Source organism: Ochotona princeps, chromosome 4 (assembly GCF_030435755.1).
Source record: "Ochotona princeps isolate mOchPri1 chromosome 4, mOchPri1.hap1, whole genome shotgun sequence".
Classification (NCBI taxonomy): domain Eukaryota; kingdom Metazoa; phylum Chordata; class Mammalia; order Lagomorpha; family Ochotonidae; genus Ochotona; species Ochotona princeps.
In genome coordinates, this window is record NC_080835.1 from 54,411,340 (window position 1) to 54,438,077 (window position 26,738).

At 52.0% G+C, this 26,738-nt stretch overlaps 1 protein-coding gene across 2 annotated transcripts in view; it reads left to right on the top strand.

Annotated features, from left to right (window-relative positions):
* SLCO2B1 (solute carrier organic anion transporter family member 2B1) overlaps positions 1–24,706 on the top strand; it is a 40,726-nt gene extending 16,020 nt beyond the window's left edge. For both annotated transcript variants that reach the window (XM_004589890.2, XM_058663582.1), the window contains exons 7-14: positions 877–1,067; positions 12,551–12,653; positions 17,013–17,370; positions 18,014–18,179; positions 20,917–21,080; positions 22,541–22,605; positions 22,978–23,098; positions 23,912–24,706. In XM_004589890.2, coding sequence (XP_004589947.2) covers positions 877–1,067; positions 12,551–12,653; positions 17,013–17,370; positions 18,014–18,179; positions 20,917–21,080; positions 22,541–22,605; positions 22,978–23,098; positions 23,912–24,104 — 1,361 coding nt within the window. In that variant the 3' untranslated portion in view covers positions 24,105–24,706. The remainder of the gene's footprint in view (positions 1–876; positions 1,068–12,550; positions 12,654–17,012; positions 17,371–18,013; positions 18,180–20,916; positions 21,081–22,540; positions 22,606–22,977; positions 23,099–23,911) is intronic.
* The last annotated feature ends 2,032 nt before the right edge of the window (positions 24,707–26,738 follow it).

Genomic DNA, 26,738 nt, shown 5'->3' on the forward strand with positions numbered 1-26,738 from the left:
GATGAGTCCTCCCCAGTCTGGCCTAGAGGCAGATCATAAAAGTAAGAGACAGATTCAAGTCATATCAGTGAAAAGGCTAGACCCATGGCCGGCACTGCAGAGGCTTGTGATGAATGCTAGCTGTGTGCCCTGTTCCCAGGCCAATTGTGGCTCAGGGTCAAGCACCTGGGGAACCTATGCTGCACACACACACACACACACACACACACACACACAGCGTTGGTGCTGCCACCCAGGGTAGTCCAATCCTCATTAAACTTGGTGGGAGATGAGGTGAGAGTCACTTAGGGAACTTGGCAAGGGGCCATTCTTTGGTCATCTCCCCAGCTGGTCCTGCGGGCATCCTAAGTGGATCTTCTATAGATACTGGTGACAAACACTCCTGCTTAGATTAGTGAGCAGCCAAGTCCGAGAACTGCATCCGTGGTTCCGTTACCACTCCACTAGTCATCATAACAGTAACATAGCCAGCATCCACATAGCCCAACTCTGCTACACACTTCACATGTGTTTTTTTCATCCTCCTTACCACTCCCAGTTGATGCAGGAACTATTAATATCTACATCTCACTGAGGAAAAAACTGGGGCACAAGGAAACTGAATGCCTTGCCCAAGGTTGTAAGTAAGCCACAGAATTCAGACTCATTAACCCAGCCTGACACCCATGACCTCGATCCATATGCTACATTGCCTCAGTAGGTTGAAAGAACCAAGGTCCAGTGTCACACAGGCTGCAGGTGACAGAGCTAAGATCAAAACTCAGTTCTCCAGACTCCTGGCCCAGGCCACCCAATGTCTCCAGGGGCCCCAGGGTGGTGATATCTGAGGAGTAAAACCCACCTTGACCGTAACCTCACTGTGACCTTCTCTTCCAGGTGGCATCAATCTGACCCAGAAGGACCCCCGCTGGGTGGGTGCCTGGTGGCTGGGCTTCCTCATCTCAGCAGGCGCTGTGGCCCTGGCTGCCATCCCCTACTTCTTCTTCCCCAGGGAGATGCCGAAGGAGAAGGATGAGCTTCACTTCCGGAGAAAGGCTTCAGCAGCTACAGCATCATCTGCCAGCCAGGTAAGGTCCCTGCTGCAGTGTGGTCTCCAGCCTCCACCCACGTGCCCTCCTTGGTCACAATGTTACCCTCCTGGACGCTGAGCTCACCAGCTGGCCAGACAACAAGATAACTCCGGAACTGAGGTCTCCCCATTCTTCAGGGATCCCAAAAACATGAGCTCTGAAAAGCGACCCCTTGGCTCTGGATCATAAAGAAAGTTACCAGAGTTGTTTTCTAGCAGTTTAACTTAATGTCATTCATGTTTCTTTAATGTTCGAATATGTATCCCCTTTGCTTCTGAAAATGTGTGCTCAGAGGTGCCTGCCGAGGAATCACAGATAACCATGAGTACTTGGGCTAAACAATTCTCATTTCAAAAGTACATTTCAAAAGATTCTGCTGAATATTTTCTGGCATGAAGAACCCTGTTGATGGTGCTGGACTGATGCCTTTGAATGTTGGCTGTCATGTGGACAGGCCTGCCTTAGAACAAGCAAAGCTGAGCTTAGGGGCCAGGGCTGATGATGGTTCTGCCCAGAAACACTGAGCGTGGAGCCTGAGTCTGTCTGAAGCCCAGGCCTGCTGCCCAAAGGAAACTCAGCACTCAGCAGCAATGGGTATGCCCAAGGAGGCAGTGACTTAAAAAAAATGACACTGAAACGGTCAGCAGGGGCCAGAACAGCAAAGGCCTTGGCTGTGGCTTCCAGGCTGGTGGGTAGTCCCTGGAGGAGGAGTGAGCAGAGAATGCCATGGCTCCACTGCCAGATGCCAGGCAGAAAAAAGGATGATGAAGCAGGAGACAGATGTGCCGACAGGGAGCTGGGGAGGCTGCCTCCACGGTGGAGGCAGGCAGTGGAGTGGCTTCTGAGAGGGGATGGGATTGAATTCAGATGCCAGCAAGGGGTGTGCACAGATGTGCCTGCCTGCTACAGGGTGTAGCAGAGGCAGTGGAGGGTTGGCTCATGTTGGGCGTGGGTAGGGCAGGTTCAGAGACCAGGGAAAGCAGGTTCTGGGGGTTGAGGGCTCAAGTTCAGAGAAAGAAGACAGCTTGAAACTCCAGATGTTCTTTCCTGAATCTGCCTAGCTCAAGCCCAAATTTGGATGAGATGGAATTCTCGGAACGTAGGGATGAGTTCTCGGAAATGAGGGTGATCTCGCAGAGGCAGGCGAGGGGAGCCTGAGTTGCTGGTTATGGATCAACTCCCAGTTGGGAATTGAATTTTAAAGAGAAGCAGGCCAGCTGGGCAGTGGGGGAAAGTAGGTGGAAGAAGCAAGGGCTGGGAGTGGGGAGAGGGAGACTGTGACCTTCCCAGCAAGTCATTTCCCCATTCGGCACTGTTGCCAGGTGCCAAGGTCAAATTCCTGGAACAGGAAGCAGGGTCCAGTGACCTCGGATTGCGGATTTGTGAGGGTACAGGGTCCCTTGCAGCTACAGCCATTCAGTAACTCCCCAAGCCCCGCCAGGGTGGGCAGAACCTTAAGAGCAGTGCCTCTATGATGCATTGAAACCCTGACTGCCTGGCTGGGGACCTGTCTGGCTGTCTGCATTTCTTGTCAGCACAAGAAGGGAAGAGTGCAGGGACAAGGAGGTGAGAGGCTCTTGGGGTGAGGGGGGGAAAAGCAAAAGCTGAAAACATGGCAGCTGGTCAGCTTTCCGCAGTTCCCAGGCAGTAAATATTGAAGGGGAGGAGCCGTTACCCATCTCCTGCTGGCTGCTTGCAATGGGGATGATGCTGCTGGCCCCACCACCAGGGAGGGGCTGGAGTCTGCGCAGCTGTCCAGGCTGGGTACTCCTGCAAGGAGAAAGATTGAGCAAGGGGAGAATGTGGGCCGGACTGTTTCAGGCACTGCCTCCTGGGCTCAAGGTTCAACAGTCTCCTTCCTAGAAGTAAATGCAATCTTGGAAGCTAACCAGGTGATTCTGATAAGGGTTTTGTGATTGAAAAAGAAAAAAAAGAAAGAAAAGGAAAAGATCTCTGCCCTCAGTCTCCCTATCTGTATAATGGTGGCATTTGGGGCCAGGTCTACCTGCCCTGACTTTCTTAGTGGCGCCCTATCTCTGCAGCAGTATCTGAGCATTTCCACTGTGTCTTTGTATGTGTGACAAACCACTCTGCCCTTTTGGAGAATCAGTCCTTGGGGATGGGCCAGGAGCTGAGACATATCCCTCCTCAGAGGACCCCATCCCTGAGCAGCCTCCAAGTCCTACTGGACTCCATGACCTCCTCTTGGGTCACTTTCCCAGGGCCGAGCTGAAGCTGTTGGGCCCACAAACCCACGGTTTTAGAATCTTGACTGCTAAGGTGTAGAGATCCTCAATGTTCATATTCTAAGATCCCAGGCCTCACATGGTGTGGGACTCTCCAGATCCACCTTCCTCACTGGGTACGGTTTTAACCAGGAGTCTGTTTTCAGTTGTTCAGGGAACACTGTCATACACAATGCCATAGGTCCGTGTGCTTGCTTCTGATGTCTAACTGCAGTTCTGCATCCTTTGACTAACATCTCCAATCTCCCCTCCACCCACACCCTTTACCTTGCCCCAAACACACTCCTCCTTGGATTTTGGGATTTCAACACTCTTAGATTCCACAGAGCAATGAGGTCATAAGTATTTATCTATCTGTACCTGGCTTATTGAGCTTATTATCATGTCTCCTGGGCCCATCCGTATTGTCACACATGACAGAATTTCCTTCTTTCCGAAGGCTGAGTAGTATCCCCTTGTGCATAAGCAAGGGTGCATTTAAAAGTCCCTGGAAAGCTGGAATTTGAGGGGCAAGCATTTGGTCTTGCGGTTAAGACACCATGTTAGGAGACCTGAGTGTGAAGCCCCACTCTGGCTCCTGATACAGCTGTCTGCCCATGCAGCGCCCAGGCAACAGTAGTAAAGAGCTGAGTAACTGGACTGTCGTCCGCCACCAAGGAGACCTGAGCTGACTTCCTGGCTCCTGGTGTCACCCTTGACCCAACCCCAGCCACTGTGGGTACTTGAGGAGTGAACCAGAGACTAGGAGCTGTCTCTCTTTTAATCTCTCTGTAGCTTTGCCTCTTGAATCACTAAACATTAGCAAAATTTTTTAAATATTTATTTATTTTTATTACAAAGTCAGATATACAGAGAGGAGGAGAGACAGAGAGGAAGATCTTCTGTCCAATGATTCACTCCCCAAGTGACCACAACAGCCAGTGCTGCACCGATCTGAAGCCAGGAGCCCAGATCCTCTTCCAGGTCTCCCATGCTGGTACAGGATCCCAAGACTTTGGGCCATCCTCTACTGCTTTCCCAGGCCACAAGCAGGGAGCTAGATGGGAAGCAGGGCTGCTGGAATTAGAACCGGCTTCCATATGGGATCCTGGTGAGTTCAAGGCGAGGACTTTAGCCGCTAGGCCACCGTGCCGGGCCCCAGTAATAAATTTTTAAAAAGAAAAAGTAAAGTTTATTTTGGAACAACAAAAATTTTAAAGCAATGCATTGTATTTTCATAATAGACATTCCCATGAACTCTTTGAAACGTCCTTGCATGCATGAATCTCAAAAATGTTTACATCGAAATAAACTTTTGAAGCTATTTTCCATGAACTTTTTGAAGGACCCTTGCAGATCCTGTTTTCTTTATCTATTCATGGGTGGATGGGCTCTTGGGTTATTTCCATGCCTTGGCTAGCGTGAGTAGTGCTGCAACGAACAAGGAAGTGTGCATGTCTCCTTGTCAGACTGATTTCATATAGTTTGGGCATGCATCCAAGAATGGAACTTCTGACTTGTATGCTGATTCCAGTTTAAACTCTGTGAGGAACTTACATCTGCCTTCCATAGTGGCTGTCCTAATTTACATCTCCATTAACAACATGCAAAGGATCCCCATTCTTGCCGGCACTCATCATTTACCATCTTCTCTGCAAGATTCCTCTGATAGGAGTGAGGGGAGGGTGTGCTGTAGTTTTATATGCTTTTCTCCATCCCATCTCTGTTATGTTCCATGGAAGGCTCCAGAAAGCTCGTACAAAGCACAGGTTCAATGCTAATAAGATAGTAGGAGCTAGGGTGAGGTTGATGTCTTATGCTGGACTGTGCATTGACCTATGATCCTGTACTTCTTATCCCATGTAATCCTACAAATCCCAACTACCAGTCAGGGGCACTTATCACCCCATTTTATTTTTATTTTTTAATTTTTGACAATCTTTACATAGTTAATTAGGACTCAAAGGTTCAAGGACTAAGTGGATAAGACTATTATTTGCAATTTTTTTTTCTGTATCTGGAGTAAAGGAGGAGATAAAGGAGAAGCCCCACCCAGCCTCCCACCCATCCCAGGTCTCCGATGTGGGGCATGCTCCAAGGGTCTTGCTCAAGTGGTTTCGATAGCTCAAGAGTTATGAATTGCTACCAGTCTCGCCATTCCAAGCACAATGAAGTCGCTGCAGAATCCACTGATTGACATAGTCCACCTCAGAGTTTCTGTTTGCCCAGTTTTTCACTGCCAACATATGGCTGGGGTAGTTGATTGATTTGTTCTGTCCTCTGTTGTGGTGCCAGGTATCCTCTGCAGGTTCCAATAGACTGCCGTATCCTCCATGTGCACCTGGTTATGCTCTCCACTGCTCTGTGTGAGCCTCTGAGGAGGCTCAGCTCTGACACTTGCACTCCATGGCAGACCACGGAACCTGCACTTCTCTTCATGGTTAGGGTTCTGAGTCCAGCAGCTTGACTGGGGAGATCCCCAAAGAAACATTGTCTGAGGTGATCCCAGACCAAATTCTTGTGTGTACTTGCAAGTACAGGGCCCAGCACAGTCCATTGCCCCAATCAGCTGGTGGTTGCAATTGCTGGGTCGGTTCTGTTTCCAGCCCTGTCTTCCACTGGAACCAATGAGTGTTGCAGTCCAGCCTGGTTCTGCCCAGCACACACTTGGTCCTCACAGAAACCAGTGGGAGCTGCAGCCTAGTTGGAGCAACCTATAATGCCAGGCCTGCCCCCTGCCCTGGTTCCCATGCTTACCAATATGTACAGCAGACTAGTCCAGTCTGTTCAACATCCCGTTCAGCTTTCATACACATCAATGGGCATTGAAACCTAGTTCAACCCAACCAGCTATCACCCCCATTTTATACCTGTAGGATGACATAATCTAGTCACGTGGTTAACAAATGGTAGAGCTGGGAATCAACCTCCAAAAACCCATCCCAGGACCTCTGCCAATTCAATCAATAATGAGAAGCAGGTAAGATACGAACAAGAGCAAAAGATAAACCAAAGAAGAGAGAAGGGCGTAGGCACATGGACCCTGACGATGCACTAGGTGGATCCAGGAAAATTGCTTATTGGGTTCAGAGCTTTGAGATGGCCAATAGGAAGAGCCATGGCCAGCTGCATGCATGGGATTGAAAAGAAGCTGAGAGCATGTTTGATGTCTCACAGAAGCTGGTATCTCAGAGCCATTCTCCTCTAGAGGTCTGCAATGTTGAGCAGATAAGCCCATGTGGCTGGTCTGTGGAGGTGTGTGATGATGCTGAGAGCTAGCAGATAGCTCCATTTTGCCCACCAGAGTCAGCACTGATTCCCATGCAACTGGAACCCAGCCGAGGACAGAGCCGTCTAGGATATCAGTCCCCTCCCAAGGTAGATTTTGGATCCCTGGAGGTCTGGCAAACAGTGGGGCCCGCCGTGGCTCAGCCACACACACAGCATGTCCTGGAGCACTTGCAACCGTCAGCACAGAAACCCTGGGAAGGAAGTCCCGACAGTGTCTCAAGCCAGGCTGCTGACCTGGGCAAACCGCGACCCAGATGGGAGCCCTGCTGGCTCTGCTCTGAGCTTTCCTGTCTCTACAGCCTGCTATTAACCATCAGTGCTCATAACAGACAACGGACGGGAGCCAGAGGCACTTAGGGCTCCCCCATGCCCCCAAAGAGGAGCTCCAATCACTTACTTGGACTCATCCCAACAGCTCAGGTCTGCCTCTCAATCCCTCCCCTGCTGCAGCTCCTGCCCTGTGAGGCACTTGGTGTAGGCAGGTCAATGTCATCACTGTCACCACAAATGCCAGGCTTCCTCTCGACCACCACACTTTTAAAAAAATTATATTTTTATTTGAAAGGTAGAGTTATCGAGAGAGGAAAGATACAGAGATAGACAGATCTATCTCCTAGTTCACTCTCTAAACAGCCCCAATGGCCAGAGTGGATAGTCCAAAGCCAGGAACCTGGAGCTTCCTCCGGGTCTCCCATGTAGGGGTAGGAGCCTGATGACTTGGGCCATCCTCTGTTGCCTTCCCAGACCATAAACAGAGAGGTGGATTGGAGCTAGAGCAGCTAGGACTTGAATTGGCACCTATATAGGGTGCCAGCATTGCAGGCAGAAGCTCAGGCTATTATACTACAGTGCCGGCCCTATTGAACACCACACTTTTAAAAAGGTTTTACTTGTTTACTTATATGAGATGGCGGGAGAGATCTCAACTGCTAGTTCAATCCCCCACACATCTGCAACAGCCAGAGCAGGACCAGGGCTGCAGCCTAGAGCCATGACCACAATCCAGGTCTCCATGTGGGTAACAGGGACCCAGTTAACCTAAGCCATCCACACACCTTCCAGGGTCTGCATCAAAAATCTGCTGGAACCTGGAATCCAACCCAGGCACTGCACAACGTAGGACACAACTTTTTCTTTCTTTCTCTTTTTTTAAGATTAATTTGTTTTTATTGGAAAGTCAGATTTACAGGGAGAAGGAGAGACAGACAAAGATCTCCCATCTGCTGGTTCACTCTCAAAATGGCTGCAACAGTGGAGCTGAGCCAATCTGAAGCCAGGAGCCAAGAGCTTCTTCTGGGGCTTCCATGCAGTTGCAGGGTCCCTAGGCTTTGGGCCATCCTTAACTGCTTTCCCAGGTCGCAAGCAGGGAGCTGAAAGGGAACTGGAGCAGCCAGGACATGAACCAGTGCCTATATGGGATCCTGGTGAGTGCAAGGCAAGGACTTTAGCCACTAGGCTACTATGCCGGGCCCTGGGTCACGATTTCTTAATTGCCAGCACCAACTGCATGCTGCCCCAACCCACACCATGCCCCTATGCCACACAGCCTCTCACTTCTTGCACTCCTGCCCTCACCCACCCTGCCTACCCTTGAGACCTGACTCTCTCTACTTGTCTCTCTCTTTTTTTTATCACAGCCTCAGACAGGGGTGAGCAAGGGGGGGCCGGTAGATCTGATTTGAGAGCCTGTTCTGCCAATAGTTTCCTGAGCAGCATTGTCCCCTTTGGGTGGTGCTCAGTTTTCTCTTCATTAAAATGGGAACAGCAAAGGGTTATTCAATTCCTAAAGTCCCTGCACCCGCATGAGAGAGCCAGAGGGAGCTCCTGGCTTCAGATTGGCTCAGCTCTGGCTGTTGTGGCCATCTGGGGTGTGAGTCAGTGGTTTAAAGTCTCTCTGTTTCTCTCCTTTTCTGTGTAACTATGCCTTTTTACGATTTATTTATTTTTATTACAAAGTCAGATATACAGAGAGGAGGAGAGACAGAGAGGAAGATCTTCTGTCCGATGATTCACTCCCCAAGTGACTGCAACGGCCGGTGCTGCGCCAGTCTGAAGCCGGGAGCCAGGAACTTCCTCCAGGTCTCCCACATGGGTGCAGGATCCCAAGGGTGTGGGCCATCCTCTACTGCTTTCCCAGGCCACAAGCAGGAAGCTAGATGGGAGATGGAGCTGCCAGGATTAGAACCAGTGTCCATATGGGATCCTGGCGAGTTCAAGGCGAGGACTTTAGCCATTAGGCCACTGTGTCGGGCCCATAACTGTGCCTTTCAAATGAAAATAGAATGGGCACAGTCATAATCCCTGCACCAGGAAAACAGCTGTGCCCTGTGGTCATTAAAGGACTCGGTGGGTATGGAAGTACAGTATGGACAGCACAGGGGAGGTGCATGTGGAAATGGATGATGCTGCAGTTGTCCGTGTGAGGACAAGGAACCCCAGGTAAGGAACTCAGAAGGTTCTGTTTCTCTCTAAAGGTTGCGCCCAAGCCCTCCCCTATAAGGAACACCAGGAGTTCACCAGGCTGTCCACAGCACACCCCACCCAACTTGCTTTCTGGGGCAGCATCCCACTCTTGGCATATTTTCCTACAGTTGTTAAACACCCTTGTCCCACTGGGAGGCCCCTCCCGATCACTCCCCCGTAGCATGGCTAGGACTGAGTAAAGGGCTTGGGGACTGATTTTCCAGAAGGCAGCATGTCCGGAAGAAACGAGGGCAGCATCACTAGTAGCCACATGCAAAAATGAAAGTTCATTTTAGTCACATCCTTTAGCTAACTCATTATATCTGAAATAGTCACACTTTTGCATAGAAGTATTAAAAATTAATAATGGAATATCTTTTTAAATTTTATCTATTTATTTGAAAGGCAGAGTTACGGGGGGGTGAGGGAGAGGAGACAGAGAGAGAGCTTCCATTTGCTGATTAATTATCCTAAGAGACCATTATGACCACGGCTGGACCAGGCCGAAGCCAGGAGCCAGGAGCTTCTTCTGAGTCTTTCACGTGGGTGGCAGGAGTCCAAAGACTTGGGCTATCCTCCACTGCTTTCCCAGGTGCATTAGCAGAGAGCTGGAGTGAAAGTAGAGCAGCTGGGACTTGAACCAGTGACCATGCTGGCATTGCAAGCAGTGGCTTCACTGGCTAAGCCACAATGCTAGTCCCTGAAATATTTTTTTACCAAGTCCTCAGCACAATGCGTGTATTTTTCATTGAAGGCATCACCTCCATTTGGGCAAGTCTTGTTTTTGGTGCTCAGTAGCCAGTGTGGCTGGTGGCAGCGGCTGCATTAGACAGCATGTCTCTAAGTCTAAATGAACACCAGACCTAGGATGTGCCTCCCTCAAAGCAACACTAAGTGGTAGAACCCCAGGCCCCTGCAAATCCCACCTCAGCCATTCTTGGCTTAGCAGGCGCTGCGGCTCCAGCTGGAGTCTTCTACCTGGAGGTTTCCACCCAGGCAGGGTTAAGCTCAGATCTTCACTCTGCTGCTTTCCACTCATGTGAAGTTGAACAAGCTGCCTAACCTCAGAGCTTGTCTGCCTGCGTGTGGAGTGGTGTGAGACTCGCCCCTTGCTGGCAAAGGGCATGGGTGGAGGGAGGGATGTGACGAGAAGGAAGGGGATTGGAAATGAGAGAGGGAGCGAGGCCAGTGACAGTGGCGCAGGCTCCTTTCAGCCCACACCCCAGGGACCTGGCAAACTCTGGAGTCTCCATCCTGCCAGCCGCTGGGGTGCTCTGTGTGGGTGGACTCTGGCTTGTCTTGGAGCTGCCTTGAAGCGTGACAACATCGCCTCTCGATGTTCCCATTTTTCTCAAGCCTAGTACAGGCTGCATCCCAGCATGCTCAGGACATCTCATGTACTCCTCCTTTGAATTGATGTTCATTGGGTGCTCAGTATGTTGCCCCAGGCCCTGTGCTGGGCACCAGGGCTTCCAGAAAGAACAAGAGAAACATAAAGCCCACTCTTGGAAAGCTTAAGGTCCAGCAGGGGAGCAAGACCGAACAGGCTTTAATTCATACCTGGGTGCGTGGAAAATAGAACATCTTGTGGTTTTCTCTAAAAATCAACTTGTTTTATTCTAAAGGCCCAAACTGCCAAGTCATGCACAAGTTCTCCCTGAGCTTCTCAATGTTTCCCCACTAAGCTAAACCAAACGTCCTGAGCTCTTACACAGTGCCCAAGCATGGGAAGAGCCCTACTCGCACCCAACTGGCATCAACATCAGTCTATCTGTCCACCTAGTGCATTTGGTTTCCTTGAAGACACTCAGAACTGAGGTTAGGATGCCTGCTGTTCCTATCAGAGCACCTGAGGACAAGTTCCAGCACAATTCCAATTCCAGCATCCTGGGAGGCAGCTATCACCCACTTGGAAACCCTCTCCTACAGCATGCAGCATCCCAGCAGAAGGGAAGCCAGCCTCTGCTTCTACACTGTTCCTTCCAGGGCAGCCACTTGCCAGCAAGAGGCTTAAGCCTCCATCCATGGGACTGGCTGTTTCTCATTCTCAAGAAAGGAAATTGCAGTGAATGATGACTTGTATTGGCATAACTCTGCATCGGGAACAACTTCTCCAAGACTAAAATTTCTCCTCGGAAAATGGTGCATAGGCATTGCACCTACCTTGCAACTTTGTTCTGTTGGAGGGATGCAGGTAGAATGTCCCAGACCTTCAGTGACCTCTGACCTGAAGACAGTGGCAATTGCAGTGGTATCAGCTGCTGAAGGCTGGCGTGATTATTCAGTTAGTTATCCACTAGTCATCAGAACAGTGCTCAGCATGTACTAAGTGCTTAGTAGACAGTAGCAATTCCTCATGATTTCCTTCCTTCTTTCTGACAAAAGATGCTAATTGTGGCCTACCCTTCCCCTCACCCCACACACACCCCAAGTCTTCCCTTCCTCAGGATACAAGTCTCTCCTTCAGTAGCTTTAGGTGGGCCATCCTCACCCAGGTGGGAGAACACCTGCAGAGTACCTACAGACATCCTCCCAGAGCTGTCTACACCTGCTAGCTATGGGCAGATTCACCCCAGAGAAGAGGAGGAGGGCTGTTGTTGCCTGTGCCACTACCCCCACCCAACCACACCAGCTCCCTTCCCATCCCACTGGAGAGCAGAGAACAGGAGAGGCCTCCAACTCCAAACAACCCCCACCTCTTGGCAGGCACAGTTCACACGGCCTCTCCAGGTTGTTGATAGTCTTGAGTAACACAATGGCTAGTGGTCACCACATTAGTAGTGTTGATGGTGACAGTAACACACAGAATGGTGTTGCTGGGATAGGTGACACTGATGGCAGCACTGATAATGATGTCAGTATTGGAGATAGTGGTGGTAGTGCTGATAGAATCCTTAATTTGATATTGTTATTAGTGACACTGGTGGAGTTGGCGGTGATACAGACAGTGGAAGGGTTACTGCAGATGATGATGACAGAGAACAGTGGCAGTGAGTTGATGATTCTGACAATCATGGTGTTGGTGGTGATTCTGAAGGTTCAGGTGACAGGGATAAAGGTAGTGATGGTTCTGGTGGTGGTGGCCATCATGACAGTGACCCTGGTAAGGATCATCATATGTGGTCATTGATTCATGGTGACACTGGTGCTGTGAAGGGGGTGATCTTGAGAGTACTGATGAGGGGGTGGTCATGGTGGTAATGTTCATGGTAGTGTTGGTAACAGTTGCTATGTTAGCAAGGGTGATTACCCATTGGCCACATGGATGCTAATGATGGTGATGACAAGTCTAACCACAGAAACTTCATTCACCCTTCCAAAACCACTTGTTGAGAATCTGTGAGGCCAAGAACAAGTGGAACACAGCAGGCCCCTATTGTTCATAATGGGGTGTCCAAGACCCTCCTCTTCTGGCATTCTTTTCCCTGGCTCATGGCCATCTCTGAACTGGACAGAAGCTCTGACACCCAGCTGACCACCAGTGCCTGTGTGTCCCCCCAGGATGAGGACTCCCCTGCTGAACAGGGCCCAGGGGAGACCCAGAAGAAGCAAGATGGCTTAGCCCAGATCGCACCAGACCTGACCATTCTCCAGTTCATCAGAGGTAAGGAAGCTCATGCCAGGTTATGGGAAGCTGGAGGCGGAGGGACCCCTGGGGACCTGCCCCTTCCTGCTTTTCCTGATTCATTCAGGCTCTCAGGAGCACCCTACACCCCCATGAGTCTCTGCTACTGTTCTCTGCCTGGGACCACCATTTCTAGGGCTCTGTGTTGAAATCTTCCCTGCTCCTCTGTGTCAAGCTCTAGGGCCCCCTTCATTTAGCATGCTGGGTTCTTCCAGCCAGTGAGGCTGCTTCCCTATCCTTTCTGGGCCCTCTGTGCCCTCAGGACTTGTTTATCAACTCAGATCCATGCCACAGACTTGTCCTCCAAGTGGTGAGCTCCTTAAGTTCACGGCCAGTGGTGGTTCATCCATAACCCTTATCTTCCCACTCATCACCAAGCCTGCCAACAGGAGGCCCTTGGGAAACATGTTCAATCCCTAGGCTCCGACATGGACAGAGGGAGCTCTGGGCTGAAACCCAAGGCTTGAGTTTTGGCACTGCATGCCTGTTCCCCTCTGGGACTCAGCTTTACTGTCTGCACAGTGAAGAGTAGATGGTGAACTGAGCACTTAGTGAACGGCAACTGTGCTGTAACCAAGTGGTCCTTTGTGAGGATGCCCTTCCCACACCTGATATTGCAGCAGGGCTGGTTAGTCCCAGGTACAGTCTTGTCAAGTGACTTCCCCTCTCACCAGCTTCCTCATGTGAAGGGAAGAATTGGATCAATACTGCTCCCTCTGCCTCTCTCAAGGACTCTGATAGAAGCAAGCAGAATGAGGAAGGGAAAGTACTCTATATACTGTTTTTAAGATATGTCCTTACATAAGGTGCAATTACTTGCCTGTGTGCTCCCACCCTGCTGTGATGGCCCTGGGATGGACAGCAGAGCTGCCTGCTTTAGGAGATGAAGTCCACAGGGCTTACTAGTTCCTTACTGAGAGTTTTGCAAGAAAGAATTGGGTCTGCCTCCTGAGAAAGAGCTTGATACTGTGATGGCAGCCAGCTAGCTCCCGGTCCTCTAGTGTCCCAGAAGGACCTGGATTCCTCTGGGCTGAGCTTTCAGGCAAGGAATGGAGCTCCTTAACCTGCAGCTGTAGGAAGGCCCCAGCACACTGCACCACAGAAGAGCTTATTAATCATAGTGGCGTTGGCTGCTGCCCAGAGCGAAGCTGAGGCCAGGCACTGAAATTGGATCCCAGAGTGTGGGTGTTCTCTGCCACTTTCAGCTTCTGCGTGAGATTGGGGCCAGGCTGGGCACAGACCCTATGGCTGCTCAACCAGCCTGGCTTCTGACCTTCTATAGAACTCCGCGGAGGGCCAGTCAGACCCTGGAGTCTGGCCTTGACTGCCAGGCTACATGAAGGAGAAAGAGCAGGAAGCATGGTTTGTTTGCTGGAAGAGCCCTGCATCTCAGACAACATAGTCTCTGGTCTAAGGAAGGTCAGATGGGGGAGGCATAGTCCATGCCTTAGAGGAGCTTCCTGTCTAACAGAGAATACACTGTTCTTGAGTGAAGGGAGGCCCCCAACATAACCCCAGACTGATGGAAGACAGGTGGCCTCCAGGATGAGTGAGGCCCCTGGCCCATGGATTTAACATGACCTCCGATTTGAATGGGAGCCCGGAGTGTCTGATGGAGGAGACACTGTGCTAATCTAAGGGGCAGCCCCTCGCAGAGGGGAAGACTAGCCTCTGAGGTGTGAATGAAAACACATCCCTGTCCTCTCGAGGGAGTGCAGACTCCAAGCCCACCAAAGTAAGGAGCATGGGAGAGGGGGTAGAAACCATCCGAGCCCTCTGGAGCCAGAGAGGCACAGGCCTGGGGGGGTGGGGCAGGACAAGATAACAGGGGAATGGCCCTTGTCCTGGGCCTCAGGGGACCCTGAGCACTCCTGGTCATCTCCCCTGGCCATCCTCTCTGGTCATTCACTGCCCCATCTGGTCATGCCCCCAGCCTCTCTGGATGAACTGGATCAAGGTCCTGGCTCCCTCTGGATCCCACTGGGCAGCAAGGACACCTGTGCAACTTGGCCCAAGCTGATTAAAACCCCACCACTCCCAAACGCATCACATGGCCTTGCCAAAACAATGCAGGAGGAGGGAGAACAAGAGACTGGAGTATTGACCTGGGCGAAGGCCAGCATCACACACCCTGCTCCAAATGCTGGCCTTGTGCACTGGATGTGTGGCCAAGGATCAGGGACTAGAGGCAGGCCTGGGATGGGAAAGTGGGGGAAATTCCACAGTTCCAGTTTCCACCCACCCCAGATGGTACTGTTTGTCTTTATTTTTTGGCTTCTACAGAAATAATGCCTGGCTGGAGACAGGGGGGCTAAAAGCCCAGCCGTTTTGGCCATGCACTGAGGATACACAGAAATCATCTCCGATGAGAGACAGATCCTGGGCCTGCTGCTACTGCAGAAAGAGATACCTTACCCCCTACCTCTCCTGGGGCCCAGAGGACCCCCAGAACCAGCTCTCCTACCCAGACCAGACCAGCCAGGAGTTTGTGCAGCAGGTGGAGGCACAGCTTTTCTTCCTTTGCTATAGTGGGACAGAAGGGCACACGTGTTAGAACCAAAAGTGCTCTGGTATGAATCCTTCCAGATGTTAGAGAGGTCACCTGTGCCAGAACAACTGCTTCTCTTCCTACCTCCTTGCTTCGGTCCATGCTGTGCTCTGACTCAGAGCCTCTCTTCCTTCTCCTCCCAGCTCCCCCAGCCACCTGCCACCACACTAGCCCTAGCCCCTCACACTGTCCCAGGCCCAAGGAGACTGCTAAGTTCACCTTTCTCTGGAAAGCCTGGAATTCTGTCCCTAGCATTTTGACATGGGATCCCCTAGTCGTCAGAATGTCCATTCGTTCATTCAGCAAATCTCAGCTGACTGTCAGTGATGCCTCAGGCCCTGGAGGTCTATCAATGAACACAGCGGACAAGGCTGCTCCCCCACCCCCTGGCGCTGGAGAATGCTTCCATCCTGGCCGGGTGAACCTAGGCAACCTAAGTGAGCCAGCTGTGGAGGTTGATGGCTTAAGCGCCACAGGAAAGCGCAGGGGCCCGTGGGAGCTAGAACACCTGGGCTGGCTTGGAAAAAGCACCAGCAGGACAGACTGGACAGGGCTAGGGGTTAAGTCGGAGGTGAACGAGTAGAATAACAAAAGTGCGACATGATGGGGTGAATGCAAGAGGACCCAAGTGATAGTCATACAAGGGGACTTGAGCAAGAACGTTAAAATGAAAGTAAAAGATAAGCTTATTTTTAAACTTTACATAAAATGTTTTATTGGATGCCAAAAAATAGATAGAAAATTAAAGCCAGGGACTGGCACAATAAGTTAAGCCATAACCTGCGATGTCAGCATCCCATATGAGCACTGGTTCAAATTTTAGCTGCTCCACTTTTTTTTTTTATTTTTTTGCATTTTGGACATGAACTTTATTTTAAATTGTTTCAAGCATTTTTAAAGATTTACTTATTCACTTGAAAGTAGAGTTATATAAAGAGGGAAGAGCCAGAGGGAGGGAGGGAGAGAAAGAGAGAAAGAGAGAGAGAGAGGGATCTTTCACCTGTAGGTTAACTCTCTAGGTGGCTGTTTGGGCTACGACCAGGCCATAGAAGGTAGGAGCCTGGAACTCCATCCAGGTGTCCCATGTGCTTGCAGGCGCCATCCTTTGCTGCTTTCCCAGACACTTCTGGTCCAACTTCCTGCTAATGTTCCTGGAAAAGCAGCAACAGATGATCTGAGTTCGTGGCCCCCTGCTACTTATGTGAGAGGCCCGGATGGAGTTACAGGCTCCTGGCTTTGGCCTGGTCCAGCCCTGGCTATTGTGGCCATTTGACAAGTAAACCAGAGGGCGAAGATCTCTCTCTCTCTCTGCTCTCTCTTTCTCTCTGTCTGTCTCTTTCTCTTCCCTTCTGTATCTCCTTCTCTATTTGTAACTGTGCCTTTCAAATACTTTTTAAAAATTAAAACCCAAGCTTAGTGTTTTCGTAATGTAAATTTTCCATTAACTTTTAGAAAATCCTTTCTGTGCATGGAGCTCAAAATCTTTTACACCAAAATGTGTTTTATCTTTTCATTCCATTTCCCAGGGACTAATTGAACTATCCCCTGTATGGAATCAAATAGAAATGGATGGAGATAGACACAGTGAATAAACTATAATCTAACACAGTGGAGTGGACTGAAATAGTGGAAGAGAATGAAAGAGACAGGAGTGAAATGTAGTGGCATAGAATTGAATGCCCCCAGAATGATGTGAGTGGGGAGAGTAAGAAGGAACTGGACAGCGGAAACTGGGTTGTGTAGGGTGTGGCTAGCCGGTTGGCCTGACTGCTCCCTGCTCGCCCCAACAGTCTTCCCCAGGGTGCTGCTGCGGACACTGCGCCACCCCATCTTCCTGCTGGTGGTCCTGTCACAAGTGTGCATGTCCTGCATGGCTGCGGGCATGGCCACCTTCCTGCCTAAATTCCTGGAACGCCAGTTTTCCATCACAGCCTCCTACGCCAACCTGCTCATCGGCTCCCTCGCCATGCCTTTGGTCATCGTGGGCATCGTGGTAGGGGGCGTCCTGGTCAAGCGTCTGCACATGGGCCCCCTGCGCTGTGGCCTGCTTTGCCTGCTGTCGGCAGTGCTGGGTATGCTGCTTAGCCTGCCCCTCTTCTTCACTGGCTGCTCCAACCACCATATTGCAGGCATCATCCATCAGTCTGCGTGAGTGTGCACCTGTGTGGTGAACGATCGGGGAAGCTGGTGCAGGCTGGGTGGGTGGGCCTCACCCCTGTCTCCATACCCCTTTCCTCAGCCTAGGTGACCTTGCTCTCAGTCTCTGCCTCTGCTCGGTCACTAGCAAGGGGATATGCTGAACATGCAGATCAGAGTAATGATAGGGAGGTGCCCTCAAAGACTCACCCAGCACACAGCCCAGAAAGAGGCAGAACAGGTCAGAGATCCAGCACCCAGTCAGGTGTCCACATTCAGCTCAAATTTTCTGAGAAAAGAAAGCAGAACCCACTCAGCCAGCCTCCCCTGGCACTAAGTCCTGGAGGGAACGAGTCTGTGTTGCTTATAGCATAGTCACTGCAGAGCAGGGGTCTTGAAGCTGGGGGCTGTTAGGAGGATTGGAGGCCACTGTTTCAGACCAGTCCTCACATCTCCTGCTAACCCACCTCCCTGCTTATGGATGGCAAGTACCTTACCTCCACCCCAGCAGGGGCAGCCTTGTGGGCAGAAGTCTCTGAGTATTGCTCCGTGTGCTGGGCTATGGGCACAGGGCTACCAAGGTTCCCACCTGTGGCTCTGGGTGCCAAGAGAGTCAGGCCACGCCTGAGGAGCCCAGCCTTTTCTCTCCCCACAGCACACAGCCGGAGCCAGCACTGTTTCCAGGTTGCATGGAGCTCTGCTCCTGCCCGGCAGATGACTTTAACCCTGTGTGTGATGCTAGTACCCATGTGGAGTACCTCACGCCCTGCCATGCAGGCTGCACCAGCCATGTGGTCAAAGAAGCCAGGGAAAGAAGCCAGGTGAGTCCAGGCCCTGGCACAACTTCTACCAGTCTGGCACCTTGCCTTTCCCTCTGCCTGTTCCCACTGTCCTGCTGCTGTTGCCTGTTCACTGGGAAAGGTCACATTCTCTACACAGGCTGCCACCTCCAGCCGAGAGGCCAGGCTCCCAAGCAAGCCAGCTCCAGCCCCTGAGCCATCCAGACAGGGAGGTGGAGAAGATGATTCATGGGAATTCCAGGGATACTAAGAGGCAGGAGGGGGGGCCTCTTGCAAGTACCTGCAAGACTGTGCGTGGGGGGGCAGGGAGACAGTACCAGGCTGCTTGTTATGATAACATCTCCCTCTCTCCAGAATCCCCATTGTGCTAAGCACTAGGGAGAGGCTGGTGTGGGCACGGGGAGAGGCTGGTTTGAGCCTGGGGAGAGACTGGTGTGAGCACGACACCTGACTAATAATCCCTCAGAAGTAGCCTGGCACAACCTGGAATGGGCTGACCTGTGCACCTGTAATCATCACAGTTCCATCCTTGAGCCTCCTGGCACTCGCTGCCCTCATCAAGTTCCATTTCCCTGAGAGGCCTCCCCGAAGCCTACAATCCTGCCTGAAAACTAGACAGTGAACTCTTGTGTGTAGGGGTCCCTGGGCACAGGCCAGGCTGCCCGGCTCACATCCTTGCCCTGCCTCTAAGGGTCCTGTCACGCTAGGCAAACTACTGGACCTCTGCCCCAGTTTTCTGGTCTAAAAACCAGTGTGCTGCCATTGCCTGCCTACTGTATACTTTGTAGCAGGCCTGGTGCTCTATAAGTGCTCTACCAAGAAGAATTCATTCAAGTGTGAATGAAGTTTTGCGATGGAATCCATGCAGAGTGCTTCGCCTGGTACCCAGAACATTTTAAGCTTCAATCATACTCCTACATTTATACAAAGGGGATCTTCAAAATGTTCATTGTGAAAAACTATGTGTGGATTTCTACCTTTGATTTTTCTGGTACCAAAATCAACAGATCTTTGAATTCTATTTTTTCTACAAGCATTTTCCATCATATAGCTAGGAGATGGAGGTGCAGGGCAGACCAGGTTTTCCTGAGTCCCAATCCCAGAACTGGCACTAGGACCCAAGGCTCGGTCTCTCAGCTGGCTTTTTCTGGGATCAACCACGGAGGTTTGGGTTTGGGGGCCTGGCATCAGACCACTCGGTGGCGATCACACTGGCCTGAACTTGTCTCTCAATGAGCCTGCCTCTTGGCTCAAGGGTGGGTTCACCAGAGTCCAATGCAGGTGCACTCTGCAACAGTTTTTATAGTTTGCATTTATTTTCACTTGAAAGGCAGTGAGAGATCTTCCTTCTGCTGGTTCACTCCGCGCACGCCTACACAATAGCCAGGGATGAGCCAGGTTGAAGCCTGAAGCCAGGAACTTGATCTGGGTGTCCTATATGGATGGCAGGAACTCCAGGAATTGAATGTCACCTGCTGCTTCCTGGTGGGGTAGGATGGGGGTGCACTAGCAGGCAGCAGAGGCAGACTCAACCCAGGCACTCCCAACTGGGACACAAGTGTTCCAAGTGGTGACTTAGCCTGCTGTGCCTGTTACCTGACCTTGTAAACATTTTTAAATGACTGAGGGAACAGGTAGGAATGGGGAAAGATAGCCAGCCCCCAGCCTCTGACAATGAGCCTGAGAGACAGTGGAGAATTCAGCCATGAAAGACCTCCAACATCTCCATACATCCCAGCTGCCTTCTGCCTTGGAGGAAAGGCTCAGGTAGCATCTCTCTTCTGGTAACCTTGCTGTGACATGCTGCTCCACTTCCTGTCTCTCCTTTCATCTCCAGCCCAGGAGGCTATAGTTGAAGACCCTGCATTGGCTAAGAGTGCATGGTTAGGAGGCCTCACACAGGTAGCAAGGCAGCCTAGGAATGCCCATCAGTGGGCAGCATGCCCAACTAGGGAAAGCATCAGTCACCCATACCTAAAGTCCTTTCTCTCCCCAGATCCGCCTCCAAATCAGAACTCTGTCATCCAGCCACCCCTTGTGCCACTTCCCATTGTGAACCCTTCCCCTTGCCTCCCGCATCAGCCCAGCTTCCAAGCAGCCTCCCTTGTATCCTCGGATCTCTCTGCCCCAGGCGGAAAAAAAAAATCCTTCTGGACTTCCCAACCCCATAACATTGGGAAGCAGCCATGGCTGCCAGGCTGGTGGTGAGAAGTCCAGTGGGTTCCCTCTGCTGCCTGGGGGATGGATGAGCTGAATTCCTGTGCACCTGTCTCCTGCTCGGGTCCACACTGTTCAGGAGGCTGGGAGCCATAGGAGGAAAAGCAGAGCCCAGGTCTCTTGGCTCAGCCTTGCTCCTCCTGCCAGGTCTGAGGATGCTGGCAAGGCCAGACCAGGTGTGTGGGAGGCAGGGGGCTTCCTGGCAGCCCAGGGAAGATGGACACATGGAAGGCTGCCTTGCTGTTGGTGTGTACTCTTTGGGGGTGACACTCTTCTTCTCACCCTCTGTCTATGACCCTCCTCCCTCAACCTTCTTGACCTCAAGCCCAGGCTGAGCAAACGCAGACAGCCTGCGCTGAGGGGGCACCTGCCTGGCTCCTCAAGCTTGCAGGACTCAGCTCAGGGGTCAGAAGTCCTGGCCTCCTGTGGCTCAACCCTGGCTGGCTATGGCTCTTAGGCCTCCACAACCTTTCCCAGTCTCAGATCTCAGTCGGCTCGTGGCAGCCCCTGAGGGATCTTCTCCATGCTTCTCTCTCACCAGGTTCTCTATACCAACTGCAGCTGCGTGCCGGGGGACCACCCTGTGCTGGGGGGCTCCTGTGAGTCGCCCTGCAGCTCCCTGGTGCTGCCCTTCATGTTCCTGGTCAGCTTGAGCGCAGCCGTGTTCAGCATCACCCACACACCCTCCTTCATGCTCATCCTAAGGTAGGCAACCTAACCTTAGGCATCCTAAGGTAAGGCAGAGGCAGGGCCTGGTGCCTGGGTAATGAGAGGGCCTTGGCCTCAGGCAGGATCCTCTGAGGGACAAGGACCAGGAAGAGGCCACTCAAGTGTCCTGGTCCCTCCTGCCCACGACAGACCAGGCAAGGCCCTCCCTGTTCTGTCTTACTTCCCTGTGGCAACCTGCTGAGACGAGGTTTATCTCCCCATCTTGCAGATAAGAAAACTGAGGCTCAGAAAATCTTAGGATTTGGTTGCAGGTACAGAGCAAGTGTTGAACACAATAGGGCTGGTGCTAGGGCCTGGAGCTCATGATTCTGAACACAGTTCCAAGGCCACAAGCAGTTATTCTAAATTTATTTACTTACTTACTTACTATTTGAAAGACAGTTAGAGATCTCCCATTCCCTGATTCACTTCCCAAATGGCCTCAACAACCAGAGCTAATGCTGTTCCAAAGCCAGGAGTCAGGAGATGTCCCAGCTCTCCCACATGGGTGCAGAGGCACAAGCACATGAGACATCCTCCACTGCACTCCTAGGTGCATTAATAGGGCGCTGGATCTGAAAAAGGAGTAAAACAGGACTCAAACAGGTGCCCAAATGGGATGCTGGTGCTGCAGGCGGTGGCTTTACTCGCTGCACCACAGCACAAGTCTATGAGTACTCCCCACCACGAACCCAGCCCAGGATGCTTTTTGGCTTCTGATATTTCTGGTCTTTGTGCTGAGAGAATCTGATGTAGGACCTGACGAACTATTACCTGAATCTAAGGGCAGAGCCTTCTGAGGTGCAAGCTGGGAGAAGGCCATCCTAGGGCAAGATAATTGCAAAGTTTCATCTCTGGCATTGTTTTATCCACCATCTGCTTTCTAGAAAACTGGAAGTAGGCTGTCTTGCATACATTAGAAAAAGCAGGCAGCCAAGTAGCAGGAGCTAAGGACACAGCTAAGGACACATTAGCAATGAGATCTTGACCAAGCACCTGAACCTGCTGGTTTCCCTAAACTTACAATGGGGCTTGTGGTACACCTGCCTCACTGGAGTGACTTGGGCTGCAGGATAGAAGTACTGAGCCTAAGCAATGCCAGCCCCTCCCAGGTATGAGTTAGAAGGTGCCAGCGACTGCTAGGGGGATCCCAGGCTGTGGTATTACCAAGCTTGAGAAGTTAGAGGAGTGTCAGGCGGTCCCAGCTCCAGGCTTGGCAGTTGGAGTAGGGACAGAAGGCCAGTGTCCTTGGCCAAGTGAGCAGGTAAGCCTAGGACACAGAAACCAGGCCCTACAGGGTGAATGGAGCCAGGGTGCAGGACCTGCCTCACCCCGCAGTCAGGCTAGATCTTCAGGCAGGAGACTAGTTCTGTGGGGGGGGGGAGGCAAGGGTGTGTCCAGAGTTCCTCCATGTGGCTATAGCACCACAGTCCTGTCCCTCTGTCCCTGTGTGTTAGGGGAGTGAAGAAAGAAGACAAGACTTTGGCTGTGGGGATCCAGTTCATGCTACTGAGAGTTCTGGGTAAAGTCCTTGCTTGGGCTCTTGGGTGTGGCAGGAGACAAGGGCAGGGGAGGAGGAAAAGATCTAGATGCTGGCTGTGCTTGTCAAGCCTGGGACACCTGCATAATCAGGACTCAGCCTGCGACCTGCAGCCCATCGGCCTGGGGGACTGCAGACCCTGCCCAGGCCTCCTGTACATTGGGAGGAGCCAGACTCAGAGAGACTACCTCCGGGTGACAGATGAGTGGGCTTGAGGGCCAGAGACGCCTGGACCCAGAGATCCCCAGGGCCTGCAGGCCCTGAGGGGTTGTGTGTGCCAGGGATGGGGGAGGGAGGAATGGTGGCTATGGGAAGACCACGGCACCACTGTTCCCTGAGTTGCTCTGCTCCTAGCTTGGATGCCCAGCCCCGTGATCCATGGCAGCGCCATCGACACCACATGTGTGCACTGGGCCGTGAGCTGTGGACGCCGGGCTGTATGTCGCTACTACAACCATGACCTGCTCCGAACCCGGTGAGACGTGGGCGGGGATGGCGGGCAAGGCTGGGAGGGTCCCAGGCAGGATACCAGCAGGGGAAGGTCCTGTGCAAGGCCACTTGCTGGGTGACGGCTGCCACGTCCAGTGCTGAGCTCAGCAGTCCTGTCTGCTCATTCACAAATGAGCAAAGTGGGAGCGAGGGAGCAGCCCACAGCCACATGGCATCTAAGTTCCAGGCTCTGCTGCCTCTCCCCTGTCTGACCACAGAGTCCATTCAAAGCAGTCCTGCTGTGAGACAAATGAAGGGTGGGGAGTCAGAGGAAAGACCCTGGGTGCCAGACCCAAGTCCATCTCTATCCTCAAAAGACTTGCCCTCTCTGGGACTTAATCTTCCCATCTGTACAATGGGGAGCACCAAGGCACTTGAAGGGGGAAGAAGCAGCTGGCCTGGTCTGTATGTGGGGAGGGCTTGTCGGCAGGGCCAGGGCCAGAGAAAGGGAATTGGTCTCTTCCAGCTAAGAGCAGGGCACAGGGACTATCTGAGGGGACTTCCCGGAGGAGGACCTAAAAGGACTTTGACAAGTTCAACTGGGGAGAGGGAACCTGCTTTTCTTGTGGCAGGTAAGGTACTAAGGCAGGCCCCTTAGGGAGGCTGAGAGCCATCGGGTCAAGCCCTGGATGCAGGACAGCTGAAGACGGTGTAGGGACATCACCCGGGCTGCTGCCTGCATCCAGGAGTCTCTCCCTCTCTGCCAGGGAAGGGTCCCAACGGGATCAGCTCCTCCCCAAGTCTCCAATGTCTTTCTCTCAGGCTCCTGAGTTCAAGGACTCCTTGTTCTCTTCCCCAGGTTTGTGGGCCTCCAGTTCTTCTTCAAAGCAGGCTCCTTGATCTGCTTTGCTTTAGTTGTGGCCATCCTGAGGCAGCAGGACAAAGAGGCAGGCGCCGCGGCCCCTGGAGTGGCTCCTGCGTCCAGCCCTGCTCTGCAGAAGAAGCTGTTGGTGTCGGAGCTGGACAGGAAGCGTGAGGACTCCAGAGTGTGAACTGTCCCCAGGCTGGTCCACTGGGCCCTTCATCCAAGGGTGGGTGTCTGGAGCTCTGTGCTGTCATTGGCTCCACCCCTCTAAGGCTGCGTGAGGTCAGGCAAGCCAGCGCCCCTATCGGAACCTTTGTCTGATCATCCACACTAAGGAGTTAGTTGTTGGCAGTCGTTCTAAGGGCCCCCCCTCCCCGCCACCTATCCTCAGTCAAACGGCTGACTTAGTGCCAGGGGTAGGCAGTGCTGCCCACCATCCTGGGCCCCAGCCCAGCTCTGTCACTCACTTGGAGCCTCCTCTCTCAGCATCAACCACCTCATCTTGGATCTGCCAGCAAACTAGTCAGCTCTCAAAGCTCTTTCAGCGCTGACCATGACCAGGATCTGGTCTCCTCCCCAGCCCCAGGCAGCCTACAAGAAGTGTCCGCTTGGCGCCCCCTGGAGGCAGAGCCCTGAGTTGGCCTCTAGAAGATCCACAAGGAAGAGGAAGCTGGCCTGACCTTTAGGATGCTTAGGCTTGTCAAGGGCCTTCAGGAGGCCTGGGGAGACTAGGGGACCCCTTGGAGGAGCCTTAGCGGATCATAGGAGAAGGCCACTCGCTGAGTCTGGAGGCCCCAGGCCTCCGGAAGCCACAGTTTGGGGATGAGGCCCCAGCCTCTCCCCAGGCCCTCTCTTTGAGATTTTCTGACTCCAGAGACCAAAGTGCACATTCAGCACATGCACACAGCTTCTGGCGCACTTTGAGGGCTCACACAGGTGACCAAGGGCCCCCACAGTCCCCTGGGCCAGCTGTGAATAGGATCTATCCATCATGTCTGCTTCCGTGACACCCAAGGCTGGGTGACGCCTGCCAGGTCCTGTAATACAGGAAGTGGAGAGTCCCTAGCCTTGTGTGGTGAGCAGGTACATGGCGCACCTGAGTCGGAACCAGCCAACTGTCTGTACCCCATCCACCCCATCTCACCCACCTTGTTTGCTGGCCAGCCACTCTCTGGCCTGGAAAGAGAGTGGGCTCTCAACTCAATGTGTTGCCCTTGTACAATGCACCTGCTTGGGAGGTGGTGGGAGGAGCCACCAACAACAACTCTTCCCCTAGCCCTGGGGGCCCAGCCCTGGAGCACCCCGCCTGTTACCTGTGGCCCTCTGAGTGGTTCTCCACCGGAAAGCAAGAGGGCATAGACCTTCTGCTTCCCTTCTGGTCCCCTGTTTAATCACCATTCCAGACTTGGTTTAACGATGCCAAGAACCTCAAGGTCTCCACCAGACAGGTGAGGCCCCCCTCCCCAGTCTCTCTGATGCCCCCTCCCTCCCTGCTGTTGGTCAGGTTATGCAGAAATAATCCAGAATTGTGGCTACAGCTTATTATAATTTTTTTTCTTCTATTGTTGTTTAAAGATTTATTCATTTGCTTGAAAGACGAAGTTGCAGAGAGAGATCTTTTATCAACTGGTTCACTCCTCAGATGGTTATAATGGCCAGGGCTAGGCCAGGCCAAAGGCAGGAACCCGAAACTCCATCCAGGCCTCCCATGTGGGTGGCAAGAGCCTAAGGACTTGTGCCATTGTCTGCTGTTCACAAGGAGCCAAATTGGAAGGGGAGCAGCCAGGACTCGAACCAGTGCTTATCTGGAATGCCAGCACTGCAGGCAGCTGCTTTCTCTTCGTGCCACCATGACAGTCCCAGGATGCATCTTGGATGAAAAAAAAAAAAAACACCTCTCTTTTAGAAACTGCATTAGACATTGATAGCCAGCACATCATCTGCAGTTACTGAGCTTTAGGCTTTCCTGGATGCTCTGCTCGCCATCACTCCTAGGATAGGATGGCCCTTCCCTGACTTCATTCCCTGCCCCTCTGGTTGTTTAGCTGGCTGACTTCCACTAGCAGCAGTTTCCAGAATTTCCATGAGTGAGGACTGAGGCTCTTGGAGCACCCACCTGTCCAGAAAAAGATGGCAACTCAGCCAGGAGACAGGATTTGTCTGAGAGCACACTGAAAATAAGTAGTGGAGTCAGGATTGGAGACAGCTCCTTACAGGGCCTGAAGCTCCCATAGTTTGAGGAACCCACTTTCAGAAAAAAGGATATAAAATGAGGAGTAGTACACAGTGAGGACAGAAAGAAATCCAAAGACGTTACACACTCCAGAACAGCATAGTTTTTTTTTTAAGCGAGATTTATTTCTATTGGAAAGGTAAATTTACAGAGAGGAGAGATAGAAAGAAAGATCTTCCATTTGCTGCTTCAATCTCCAAATGGCTGTGATGGCTGGAACTGAGCGAATCCAATGCCAGGAGCTTCTCGGTCTCCCACATGGGTGCAGGGTCCTAAAGCCATTTGTACTCAAAATTGCCATGCCCAATCCTAGAATACATTTTTCCCCAGCACCAGAAGGAGTCCTCACCAGCCAACCCTCAAAGCTCATTTCGCATTCCACTTTCCTAAATCAGACAAATTACAGGTGAAAAAAGATAGATCTGTATAATTTGTTAACCATTTATTTATTTAAAAGAGTAACCCAGAGAGGGAGAACCAAAGGGATTAAGGTATCTTCCATCTTCTGGCTCACTGCCCAAATGGCCACAACAGCCAGGGTGGGGACAGGCTGAAGCCAAAAGCCTGGAACTCCATCTGTGTCTTGTT